Source organism: Populus euphratica, unplaced genomic scaffold (assembly GCF_000495115.2).
Source record: "Populus euphratica unplaced genomic scaffold, PopEup_1.0 scaffold299.1, whole genome shotgun sequence".
Lineage (NCBI taxonomy): Eukaryota > Viridiplantae > Streptophyta > Magnoliopsida > Malpighiales > Salicaceae > Populus > Populus euphratica.
In genome coordinates this window covers 130,763-144,212 of record NW_011500183.1, presented here as the reverse complement: position 1 = coordinate 144,212, position 13,450 = coordinate 130,763, and the positions used below count along the sequence as shown (strand labels likewise).

At 34.2% G+C, this 13,450-nt stretch overlaps 1 protein-coding gene across 1 annotated transcript; it reads left to right on the top strand.

Moving 5' to 3' along the window:
• Positions 1–1,320: 1,320 nt before the first annotated feature.
• LOC105111556 (uncharacterized) lies at positions 1,321–3,760 on the top strand. Its single transcript, XM_011006952.1, has one exon. It carries the CDS (start codon positions 1,465–1,467, stop codon positions 3,541–3,543), a length of 2,079 nt encoding a protein of 692 aa, XP_011005254.1. The 5' UTR covers positions 1,321–1,464; the 3' UTR covers positions 3,544–3,760.
• The last annotated feature ends 9,690 nt before the right edge of the window (positions 3,761–13,450 follow it).

The window sequence follows — 13,450 nt, the reverse complement described above, 5'->3', positions numbered from 1 at the left end:
CCCCCCCCCCCCCCCCCCCCCGGCCCTCTGCTCTCTCTCTCTCTCTCTAAAACAAGAGTGCAATAAATTTAAAATATTAAGAGAGCAGGTACGGTAGCGTGGTGAAAAACATGAATAGATAAGTTCTTACATGTCGTTCGTTGTAATATTTAAGAATATGCGTTTAGAAATCACGACGTGGGTTGACTGTTTCAGGGAAGAAAACATATGCTATAAGATGTTGAGCATACCTTGAACTTACATGGACGTTGGTGGTTTATTTAAGAATGAACATATTTTGTATTTTGATAGCTATCATAGTTCTGAAATGTTAAATATAATTGATGTTATATGTTTTTCAATTACACATTTGTTATATTTCAGTGTCTCTTGCAGCCCTTGAACTATACTATTTTCACAGATATTTATTTTTGGCAGAATATCATGTTGTGTGTTGATAACCCAGAACAGCCCTTCCCCTTCATGAACTTGGGCCGACGCCAATCAATAGTGCTTCAAAATCTAGAATGAGCCCTTGGGGACAAATCTACACGGCTCTTCTTCTTCTTCTTCTTCTTCATTGTCCCTCCTGTCTCGGAATGACTAATCCTTTGTTGCTGCAGCTGATCTATGGTAACATGTCAACTTGTGCCTTCTTTCCATTCTGACTCCCTTACACGTATTGAATTGAGCCACAAATAAAATTCAATGCTAATTGTGTGGCTGTATGTCAATCTGGGGCAGTGGGTGTGATCGACGGTGATCGGATCAAAGGCTCATTTCATCATTATATTTTATCTTGAAAACAATGTCTGCCCCTTCATTTTTTCCCAACTCCATCTTGAAGACAACACCTTTTACCGCTGCTGCAAGAGATCAAGAAACAAGCATCTTGTCCAGCAATAATTATGTTTTGATCATTTTGAGTTAACTGTGTTTAATTGTAAGAAACAAGTAGGAGAAATTAAGAAGTCGTGAGAACGGACCCAATTCATGCAAGTCCAGGGCCGCAAGCAATGCCATGGATCCGCAAATTCTTAGAGCCGGGACCCATGGATATGCTATCATCTCCTGTTTTTATCATAATGCTGGTGCTGGAAACTCCAGTTGAGTATTAAATTTTTAAATTTATGATCATAACAAAATATAAAGTGTACCAAATAATCAAACGGAACCTTAGCCAGCAAAGAAAAATAATTTATCGGGCAAAACAAACGCCCCCTTGACCTGAGATAAGGCCAGTGTAATTGGAATAAAAAAATTAAACAAAGCAGGGTCCAATTAACCTGCTGCCATTAATCCAACGGTATTTCTGTAGAAAACAACAAAGGAAGGGGCTAAACTCAGAAAAAGGCAAAACTCCCCCCCACCTCTCAAATTCAAATCAAATCAGTCAACTCCCTGCCAAAAAAAAACTCATCCATTCACGCCCTTTTTGGGGTTAGATCTCAAACTGTAACTCTCTCTATTCAATTCTCTCGCCAAATGAACCAATCATCAAAAACCCACAAGCAAAAACGCCAAACTGGATTACCAGAACAACCCACCAAGACCCATAGGAGAAAGAAACAGCCTCAGCATCAGCCAAGCTTTAGAAGAAACCCACTTCAAGATCTCAATAATGGTGGCATTGATAGCACCAGCAATGCTTCTTCTTTATCCTCCATTGAAGCTCCTAAGGGCTGTCTCAGGTTCTTCCTCTCTCACTCTTCTTCTTCCAGGACTGCAAAAACTCCTTTCAATAATAGCAGTAATAATCAGAGACTGACAAAAGTAAAGCCCTTCTCCTCAAAAACCCCCATGTCAGCTCCTGATATGATGAGACCCACAAAGGAGAACTCATCAAGGCAGAACCTTTTTGGGAGACCCATTTCAAAAAAGGTGGAGAAGGTGAAGAGAAACCATCCTCCATGTCTGTACCAATGGCAATCTGGTAAGAAACGCACTTGTTCTAGAAATGAAATTGCTAATGCTAAAGTTTCTTCCTTTTCGGAATCAAGTAGCAGTCTTGTAAATAATAAGCTGAAATCTGGGTCTGGAGAGTTGAAAAAGGTGATAATTGATGGAGTATATGAGGGTAGTGAAGCAAATTTGACTCCTTTGTGTAAAGTGGCCAGTGGGTCTGGTTTGAATCTCGGAGTTGATGGTAAGGTTATGAATGATGATTTTTATGAGAAATCATCAAATTGTAATACTGACTCAAAATCAACAAGTAGCGCTACCAAGACACCTCCAGTTCAGCCCTCAGTATCACCAGAGATACAATGTGGATCATCTATGAAGCTAATGACAGGGAAACCGATTACTCCTGCTACTTGTTATGGTGCTGGTCATGTTGTGTCTGGGGTCACTGACAAGAGGAAGTGCAGGCCTAGAGGGATACTCGCTTGTGGAGAAGCTATAGCACTTGGTAGTTTTGATGGTGATGAGGATATTGAACAAGTGAATGATATAGCGCTTGTTGAGAATTCTGCTGTTTCTGTGTTGCCTTTGCCTATTGAAGCTTCAATGCATTGGATTTTATCACCCTGCGATGAGGCGGATGAGGACCAGAAGGAGAATTCTCGAAACAGGTTATGCGGTTTTCAGAGATTGGAGGTGCGTGCCATGCACAATTCTCCTGCTTCAATTTCATCTGGCTATGGTGGCTTTTCACCGAATTTGTGCAATACAAGTGCTAACAGAAGTATCTCTACTGTTAGTGCTGGGAGGAGGAGGAGTGCTTCTTTGCTTTCTCCCAGTGAGCTCCCCCTTCCCGAGTTTCAAGGATTTCTGGGAACTCCTTCATGTGACGACTTTGTTGTTTCACCTTTAGAAGAAGAGACGAATAATAGCCGTGGCCTAGATGGAGAGAATTCTCCATTCTCCATAGGCTCCTTGGGTAGCGGGAATGTAATCCAGACTCCCCAATCTGATTCTAGCTCAGATAGACGAGTTGGCGCATCTTGGTTACAAGTAGATGGTAATAGAAAGAAATGTACCTTTGATTCTGAACTCAATTCAGTGGCTGAGCATCTTCAGATGACTAGTTTATCTCCCAAGAGCTATGCATCAATATGGGATCCAACCAATTCAAGTTTTCGATTTGATTCTCTGACCATGCCTTCCAATTCAGTCGATCTTTCTAAGTTTCACAAAATTTTGGATGATCGTGCTTCTTGGTTTTCTAATTCTACAATCGAGAATGTATCACAATCTCAGATGAGAATATCTTGGAGGGAAGGATTGGCAAGTCGTATTTTTGAGATGGATGAGTTTGATTGTTGTAGATACATGTCTGATGAAGAGCATGATGGCAGTGCCTGCAAAATTGATTGCTTAAAATCCCATAAGAGTCCCGAGCTCAATGTTGATGGAGCAACTGATCGCATTTCAATTAACGGTTTTGGATCTACTGAATATGTAATGAGGGAACAGGGAACAGGTGACAAAACCAAGGATAGCCTCCCTTCTCAGCCACCATGTTCATGTGCAGAGTCCATAAACACCGATTGTGGTGGTCTTGTTTGTTCAGATGATTCAGATTGGACCCTATGCTACAAGAACCATTTGTTTCAAGTATAATTCCTCTCCTTTGTTTTTTAATTCAATCAGAGAAACTCTGGCAAGCTTTAGCTCAAAGGTGGTTCTTAAGGATCGAGATTGTACTAGTTACACAATTTGTATTTCAGTTGTATTTCTCTTGATTTTACTTAGTTTAAATATTGATATTCGTTGTGATATAAAATCCATTAACACTCTTTATTCCATTGTTAAATTGTTTACATCTCATTTGATGTCTTGGGGATCTCAGAAATGTGTTTTTCTGCGTGTTCATAGCTTTTGTTTTCCTACTGTGTTTACAAGACTCGTAAAAAAAGGTGTCAGGGGACAGAGCGGCATAGCAAAGGAAAAAAAAAAAGGGTGGTAAACATAGGTTGAGAGATCTGTTTTAACTGACGATGATTGTGCAGTGTTACTGGCTGGCCAGAAAGATGAATGAACGGTCCATGATGCCCAGCCCTTCCAGTTTCAAAATACCAGGATGTGCCATCTCAAAATAGGCAAAAGGTCTATAAAAACGAATCTTACATATGCTGGATATAGCTATTACTAAATATAGCAATTGGACAGAAAATTATTACTAGAGTTCAAAATACAGAGCAAGTTGCCTGGGCCTGGATGTCGATGCTAATCAAAGAAGAAGTGTAATTGTTAGGTGTATGACAATGAAGTTTAAACCACAACCAATTTATGATCTCTGGATGTGCTGTGGAGTAATGATGCGGTAGTAAATATGAGCAATTGTATTAGAAGAAAAGAGCATGTAGTGGCATTTTCAAGGAATAGCAAATAGAGGATCTTTTTCTGCAAGCCATTGCCATTCGCGCAGGTCTGAGATTAAAAACCATTTATTGTCATCTCTCATCCTTTTATTTTCTTGGCCAGTTGTACAAATAGATTGGAAATGATAAGCTTTGTCTTGCAGTGACTGACTACATTGATTTGCCGGGCTGTGGTCCTGGTACGAAGTCACCCTCTCTGGCAGTCTTGTATTTGAGGTAACCATTTCACGGCTCTCGTATTAAATTTCAAAGTGTGGATACAAGTAGAAGCAAGCTTTTAACTAGAAATTTCATTGCCTAATTGAACAAGCTAGTTCCAAAACAAGAAAGTGACTCAGCAAAGAAAATCTCTCGCGATGTGTTACATTCTAGAGTTATATCTCATGGATTGTGGGAATTTATTCATCTTTGGGTATTGTAGCGGAAATAATCTTGCAGGTTTAGGAGTATGACTTGCTGAAGTAGAGGGACAGTATGGACAAGAAATGGTCATGACAATTAGGGGGAAAAAAGGGATTTTCGGCTTCACAAGGAGATGACAACCTGAATGTTATCCTTTGTAATCAGCTTTGTTTAGTCCAATTGCTGGAGATGTCATAGGCAGTGTAGGCTTATTGAGTTAATGACAATGTCACGATGCATCTGGGATTTGTTTCAATAACACTTGAAGTAAGCATCTTACAGCCACTTATTTATCACTTACATGAACAAGGATATCTGTGGAAATTTGTTCCTGAAGAAACCCTCGATAATGTCTAAAGAGCACCTAAATTTTGGTTCTTGAACTAAAAAAAGAACATGGACTATGACATCCGAGTAGACTGAATCCGAGTAAACTGAAAATGATCTCTTGTGGCTCTTTATCATTGTTATCCTTTTCTTTTGCCCCTGGGATAATCAGATCGCGACTTGATCTAAGATTCAAGACGTTGATCCTACAAGAAAGATCATATAGTGTGCATATGCATTGCTTGTCAACGCAAGTAATTTGATTAAACTTATCCAGAGGGTTAGTTGCCATGTCAGGTAGACATCACAGGTTAAATCTTCCAAGAAACAGTCCCTGATTTGGTTTCTAGATATTACACTTGTGCAGGTCGCCTCTTAATTTGACAAAATCCAAATGGAGTATTTAGTAATCATTTATGTTGTTTTAAGATAAAAAAGGAAAAAGAAAAAGAAAAACCCAGAGTACTCTTATATATGCTTCTATTATTCTAAGTCACCATCACCACATCTCCTATGATGATTAGGTAAACAAGAACTAAGGCATATACATTTTGTCTAATTATTCCACCCATCAATGCCGGCTATGATCATCTACGGATTGTGGTGAAGAAAGTTATGCATTAAGGACCTAAGGCCACTCTGCTTCACAGAATCAATGGACAGTAAAGCTTCATTTGTGCCGCCAGTGGTCAATAGATGACAGCTTTTTGATGTGACACCAACCAAATCAACTTCGATTATCATAGCACAATAACTAATCATTATTGTAATAACTAGAAGTGACAGACGAAACATAGTCTTAGCAGCCAGATATGAAGTGGTGGGATATTTTTACTGGTTGGGTGGTTGTAAAAGGCCTTAACAGGTTTAATAGAAGTATGTGGTCAAATTCTTTATTACAGTAAAATGTCCCTGCTTTCTTGTGCCTGAGTGTTTGTTTTTAACTTGTATTTTGTCATGAGAGATGAGTTTGCCAATTCAAACCTCACTAGATGGTTTATGCGTGGACTCACTCAACGTGACCAGGTCAGCAAAAGGAACATATGATTCTTTAATCTTTTGCTTACTATAAAGAAATGAGAAAAAGTTGTAGAAGGGATATCTAGGTATAGTTGATGCATTGTAATAGACAGATTCTTCATTTTGGTTGTTCAATATCATGCCATATCACCATTGTTTGATTTTGAACTAGGATTTTTATTTTTATTTTTTATAATATGATATACTTTCAGTCTCTATACATGATTTGGCTCTATTTTGTTGTAATGATAATGATGATCTCATGGAAAGACTGTAGAATACGGGAAGTTTTGTTTAGTTTCTTTCTAAAAGTCTTGAGATACAATTAGACGTGTTGGACTTTTAATCCCCGCATCAGAGAAAAGTTTTGCGGACAGTGGTATATCACTCTCACGCCCCCACCAGGGCCACCACTAAACCCACCAAGGTCTAAAGTCTATAACTCCAAGCCTTATTCAAACAATTGATTTGTAGTTGCATTCATAGGGAAAGGGAAGAACCAAAAACAGAACAGGAAGTTCTAGGTGTGGTTTGATGGAGGGCCTAATTCCTTTGGTTTACAAAGCTTTCATGAAGAAAAAAACTCGCAGCCAATATGAGTGCCTTTCATCCGGTGCTGCACGAGGTTACAACATCTCTGATTTCTACGTTCATGAAGCACCTAAAAGTGAGCTGCATTTGGAACCATCCATGGAGAAGAAAACTTATCAGAAAAAAGGTCATCAGAGATATTTTTCTGTTCATGGAGATTTCTCAGGTGGATTTTCGTCGCTGGCAGGTCGCTCAACAGCTGCTGCTTCTCCTCAAACAAAGAGACTAGTGAGGTTCAGGAGCCAAAGAGTGTAGCCTTATTGGATATGTAACAGGTTCATAGAAATGAAACTTCTTCTGGTATCAAATGTCAAAAGATCTTGATCCCCCCTCCCCCCGCCCTTTTTATTTTCCTGTAGTTAATCTTTGATGTAGTCTTGCTCAATACCTGTTGGCAGAAAATTGCTCCCCTTCATTTTTTTTTTCTTGTGATGTTTCTCGTCCAAATTTGATGAGGTCAACTGTATAAAAATAAGGTTGTGCACGAGCTCAATGATTTGTAAAGGTTCTTGAGAGCATGCTGCATGCTTGCTGGTAAGGATTTGGTCTTTCTTCCATTGGAAAGAAGGCGGTTGTAAATATACATCTCACTACTAAAACAATATCTTTCCTGTTTCCTCTCTTCAGTTTTCGTTGCCGTTTTTAAGGCAATTATCCTTTTTAAGAATAGATTTTTGTGCACAAGTTATGTTAGAAAGAAAGAGAGAGAGATAGAGAGAGAGCACGTACCAGCACATTTGAAAGCAAGCATTGAGTAAAATTCTTGGGGGTGAACGATGAGTTGTGAGGATAATTTGCTTTAGTTGGTGACTGTGGACAATACACACATACACACACAATGATATAGCCATGTAACTTGTGTTTTGTTTCGGGTTAGATTATTTAAAAAAAATTAATTAATTTACAAGATTTCCTTACATGTTTATAAAAAATTATAAATCATATTTAAAAATAATTATAAATAAATTTAATTAAATAAATTAATATTTGATTAAGAGATAATTAAAATTAAGATATTTAAGCTTATAACACGAGCTATACACTTAATTATATCTAATAACCTTATTTTTTAAGATAATTTTTTTGTTTAATTAAATAATTATTTGAATCAACAAAAGGTGAAAAAAGTAAAGTTATCATAAAAAAAAACTATGAAAAAAACAATATGGATTAAAAGATCAATTAAAAAAATATGTATATATTGAAGAATAAAATTAAAACAAATATTTAAAAAAATCAAAATTAAATTTTGCTAACCTTCAAAACCTATGCATGTTGTCATGAGATCACAACCAATTGCATAAAAGGCAAATCCAAAATTTAACGAGAAAAATTCTTAATAAAAAAAGTTAGTGATGAAACAAAAAAATTATTAAAAAAATAATGAAAAAAATTCAAGTCAACATGGGATCAAAATAACCCAACATAAAAAAAAAGTGAAAAAAAAAAGACACGAAGATGGTTAAAAAATCAAATTTTAAATGATAAAATTAAAAATAAATTAATTTTATAAAAGGATAAAAAAACCAAAGTCACCCTATAAAACATGTAATCTTGGTTGTGAGGACAAAACTAACCCTATAGAAGGGGAAAAACATCAAAGAAAAATTATCAATTAAAAAAATACCAAGGGATTAAATTTGAAAAATAAAATAAAAAAGCATTCAAAACAAAACAAATAACAATAAAAAGAAGGGGCTAAATTCAACATAAAAATAAATTAAAATCAAATGTTCAGGAATGAAATTAAAAAAAATTAATTAAAAAAGGTTAAAAGATCAAAAGAATGAGGATTGAGTTTGACATTAAAATAAAATTAAGCTAGATGGTAGGGATAAAAATTAAAAAAAAATCAAAATAAAACAAAAAAATATAGAACTAAAAATAATAACAACTAAATTTGATATATAAAATAAACAATAGGATACACTTATACTTTGATTAAAAAAAAAAAACTGCAATATAACCAGAGCTCCACCACACACTTGCCATATCACCATGTAGAGAATGTTGGTGTGATTCCAACACCATCTTCTTTTGCAATTGATTTTTTACTTTTAGATATCATTGTATGCATTACTCGAATAGCACAAGTAGCATTCACCTACTGTTGTTAATCTAGAATGTACCAATAATTTTTTTTATTTTAATATTTTATATATAATAAAAGGCCAAAGTGTCTCTTATCCCTCCCAGGAATAACAAAAAAGCTAAGATGAAAAGGCACTTTGCAAGTAATTTTTATTTTATTTTTATTGCAAAGGCTTCCAAGTGGTTTTACTTTACACCAAAAAATAAAATTTCAATAAAACCTCTCCACCAACCAATTACTACAAAAAAAAAATCATTATAAAAATATCAAAACATCGTTGACTATAATGAACAACACATAACTTTCAGGAGTAATTTAATTATTTTACCATGCAAAAAAAAAAAGGATTAAAACACCAATGATAATGAAGTTATTTCTCTGTGCATAACATATTTGAAAAGAAAAATATACACCCTATCAATGTACTATTAATGTAGCAATAACAAATGAAACCTTATAAAATAACAATATCACCACCACTATCTAGGCATTTGGCTGGTTTTCAGAGAGGCAAAATAGAAAAAATACTATAACCATGTTAAGTATTTATTATTAGATATTTAACTCATATTTTTTCAAGTAAAAAACAACTATGCATATAGGCTTTTTTGATATGTTTTTGTAATTAAAAGAATTCTAAGTAAAAATAAATGAAAACAATTTATGCATATATGTAATCAAATAAATTAATAGCTATATGTGTTAATAAATGAAAAGAAATAATAAATAATAATTAAAAATAAAATTAAAAAAATCAATAGACATGTGTAGATCAAGATATTTAATCGTGCAAAAGATAAAACATTTACCCGATTGTATTTGCTAAATTTGTTTATTAAAGTAATCAAACAAATGATAATAGAAATAGATTTACACATTAAATTGATTGAATAAAATAAAAGTAAAACGATATCTTGCAAGATTGCATATATGAGAAATATTATTTGAAAATAGTATTTTTTTAATAAATCAAACGATAATAGAAATAGACACACACATTAAATTAATTGAATAATATAAAAGGAAAAAAAAATCATCTACACATATTAGAAATATTATTTGAAAATAAAAAAAATTATTTTCAAAAATAAAGTTCATCTATACAATAGATAAAATAAATACAATTATAGATGAATTAGAAAAACTTCTTCAAAAATTAAACTCATAACAAAAAAATAATTGTCATTTTAAAGATGCTCTCTAAACAAAATAAATGAGAGAAAATACACTAATCTAAATATAAATAAAAAGATAATCTAAAAAAAATACAAGAAATAACAATAATTTTTTAAAAATACTATTTTATTTTGAAAAAAAGAAAAAGAAAATACAGGCATTGTTGAGTTTGGTAACCCAGTCTAGGCTTGTACAGCTGAACCTTCTTTTTTCTCTTTGCATTTAGGGCGGATGACATATTGTCCGCCCTAACTTTTTTGAAAAAAAACTCAATCGACACGTTATTTGCTGAGAAAGACAACGTGTTGTTTATATTAGCAATAGCCAAAAAAATAGGCTAATGGTTTTTTAGACAGAAAAAACTAAATTTTTAACCTTTTTTTTTATCAAAGATACCAAAAAAATATTATAGGCAACTTGATAAACCCATTGATAGCCTCAAAAAACCCAAAAACCATCCTTATACTTGATTAACCTGATAGAAAAAATCTTACCAAGGTAATATATGTTTTTCTTGGTAATTTTAAAGTACAAAAAACCCCTAATGTGATAGCTCCTTTAATCAAAAGGAGTAATTTGATATCAATTTCAATATTTTTAGGGTTTTTTATTGGTGTAGACAATGATTTTCTTTCTCTAGCACTAGATTCTAACAACTTTCTCTTCCCTCTTAAGCAATAGCCAAAAAAATATAAAAAATAAAGTTTTAAATCAAAATTAATTTTTCTTTTTAATTTTAAAAACTAGAAAGACCCAATATCAATGATTTATAAAGTATAAGGACTACAATAAAATTTTTACCTAAACTTATTAAAGTCAAGTATTCCCTACATGTTTTTTAGCTTGGTCCTCCGTCTTTTAATCCCACCCTCCCCTGAATTATTATAATTTGGTCCAATGAGAATCAAATTAAAAGAAAAAAAGAAACGGCACTTAGAATAGTTTGTTTACAGTGCCTCGTGAGGTGACTTACAATGCATTTTGCACAATGATCCACCAACACCATTTAGTATTGTAGTTAATATATATATAGTTGATAATTATGAGTGCATTGTATCGGATATGAGTGCACAAGATATTCATCAAAACTGATTTATTGCCATCCTTGATATCCTTTTTGAAGAAAATTTGCACAAGAAAAATATTCCAAGTTTAGTCTTGATTAGTTTGGTTTGGTTGTGCCTGGACTCGAAAAAGCTAAAAGAGCTGCCCCCGTTAATGGAGGAGCACACATTTAGGTTATGGTGGTTGAGTTTTCCGTCCAAACTTTTGAAGCTCCAACTCCAAACCTAGCCAAGCAAACATTTATCCCTCAGATTCCTGTCAATTTTAGAAGGCTTAAGTCTTCGGCGCTTCGATTTGAATGAGAACAGACTGAATATTTACAATCTTAAGTTGGTCTTAGGTTCAAGTCATGATCAAGCCATGACCAAGTTGTTTAAACATCTTGTATGAAACTGGTTGGGTCGATACGAGATTACAGAAGATTTCTTTCTTTCCCACGTTGCCTAGAAGCCAAGAAAGAAGATGAATAAAAAGAAGGGACAATTAATTTACAAGTAATTAGCAATAACTTGATACCCTTTCAAATAGGATTTTACAAGCTCATTCTTCAGTCTTAAAACATAAAGCAACATAAAATTACTACTACTACGACGTACTGGATTAGCCAAATGAAGTGTAGGAAGTTCTCTTCTCGGAAACGTTGTAAACAGAAGATACACTCACTGCTAATCAGAACAAGTATGTCCTGCATGCACTGTAAGTATAAGCTAGCTGCTAGAAACATTACTACTGGATTTTGATTTTTGTGGCCCATCAATGGTTAATTTACTTTCTTAATGCCTGATCATAGGTCTGGAAGTTCGATTAATCTGAGTAAGGAACTGATCATCGATCTTGGTAACAACATACATACACGTTAGTTTCCAAATACGCAACAGTACCTTAATGGCGGCATCTCTTGAGCATTCTTTAGCCAGGGTTGTGTTTCGCTAGTGTTTCAGAACAAAAATATATTTGATTAAAGTGAAGGAATAAAGACATGGTCTTGAGAAAGTTTTAGAATGATTTTTTTTTAATCTTTTTAAAACAGATTTTCCATGTCCAAGACAATAATCAAACGCAAATAGAGTAATTCCTGAGTCACTTAACTTCTGTTATGCTATTTGATAGTCATAATTCTGCCATCTCGATCGTTAAATAACTCTGCCAGCCTCCAAATCTATCTTTCCTATCCTGAAGAACGATTTGTTTTGCACTGTAAGATCAGGGGGGGGGGGGGTAGAGCCTTGTGATATATGCAGGTCGCATTCACCCCGAAGTTGCTCAGATACTCAAAACTACACAAGTCAAAGATTTTTTTCACCACACCTTGCAGAAGCAGAACTCTTCCTCCAAGGGTGACCCAGGAAGCTGGCCAATTTTCTTGCATGAAACAATGTATCCTTCTTCAAATCTTATTGCTTGAGAAACAAAATCCCAAGACGTGGTCCCATCAGGGTACGGAAGGAAGCGTACGCCTTTGCAACACAGCTCAAATGCATCACAACTAATGAAAAAAATAAATCTATATAAAAAACCCTTGTTATGGTGATGTTTAAGCTCATCTCCTTTGTTTGATTGGGTGTGATGTGACAATGATCCATTCATCAAGGCTTGGAAAATTACACAGAAAACAAAAGGAATCTAAAACTAGAAAAGAAAAGGATACAGCTTACACCTTGCTCTCCTTCTTTAAAGTTTTTCAGCACTGAATCCATTGCAGCTGCAGCGGCCATCCAAGTATAGTTCTGAGAACAGCATATGCATATTGCAATATCATGAATGTTTTCGTTGATGGTCATCTAATATGACTTTCAATGTTCACTAGATGACTATCAACAAATATATTCATGGTTGCAAAAAAAAGTAAAAGAAGTGGCCTTGAGGCATTGCGAAGCTTCCTTGCCGCAAAAAAAACAAAATATAAACTTAAATCTATTGGTTCCAAGTTCTGATGAAGAATATATATATATCCTTGGGCATATTCCCCTAGGGAAGCATATACTTATGGAATAAACCCTTTCATGCGTGTTATCTCTTCTCTTCACTCCTCTCACTGGTTGGTAGGGAAATTGAAAGGTGGTTGGATCTTGAGATAGGGAAAGCTGATCAAAGAAACGGTCAACACAATCTAGGTAATGTTTGATACTTTAGTTGTAATTATTTTTTAAAAGTATTTTTTGTTTGTAAAATGTTTTTTATTTTTTAAAATTTATCTTTTATATAAACATATTAAAACGTTGTAAAACACTAAAAAAAATTAATTTGAAACAAAATTTTTTAAAAACATGATGATGCTGTAAAAACAAACACCACTTTAATTTAAGAGAGAGAAACATGCTTTTTGCATATGAAAGTGTTAGATTTGAATCATAAAAGAAAGAGTCATGGATTTTGTTATTGCCTATTTTTTAGATCCTTGTAAAAAAAAGAAAGGAAAAAAGAAAATTATATACATATATATATATATATATATATATATATATATATATAT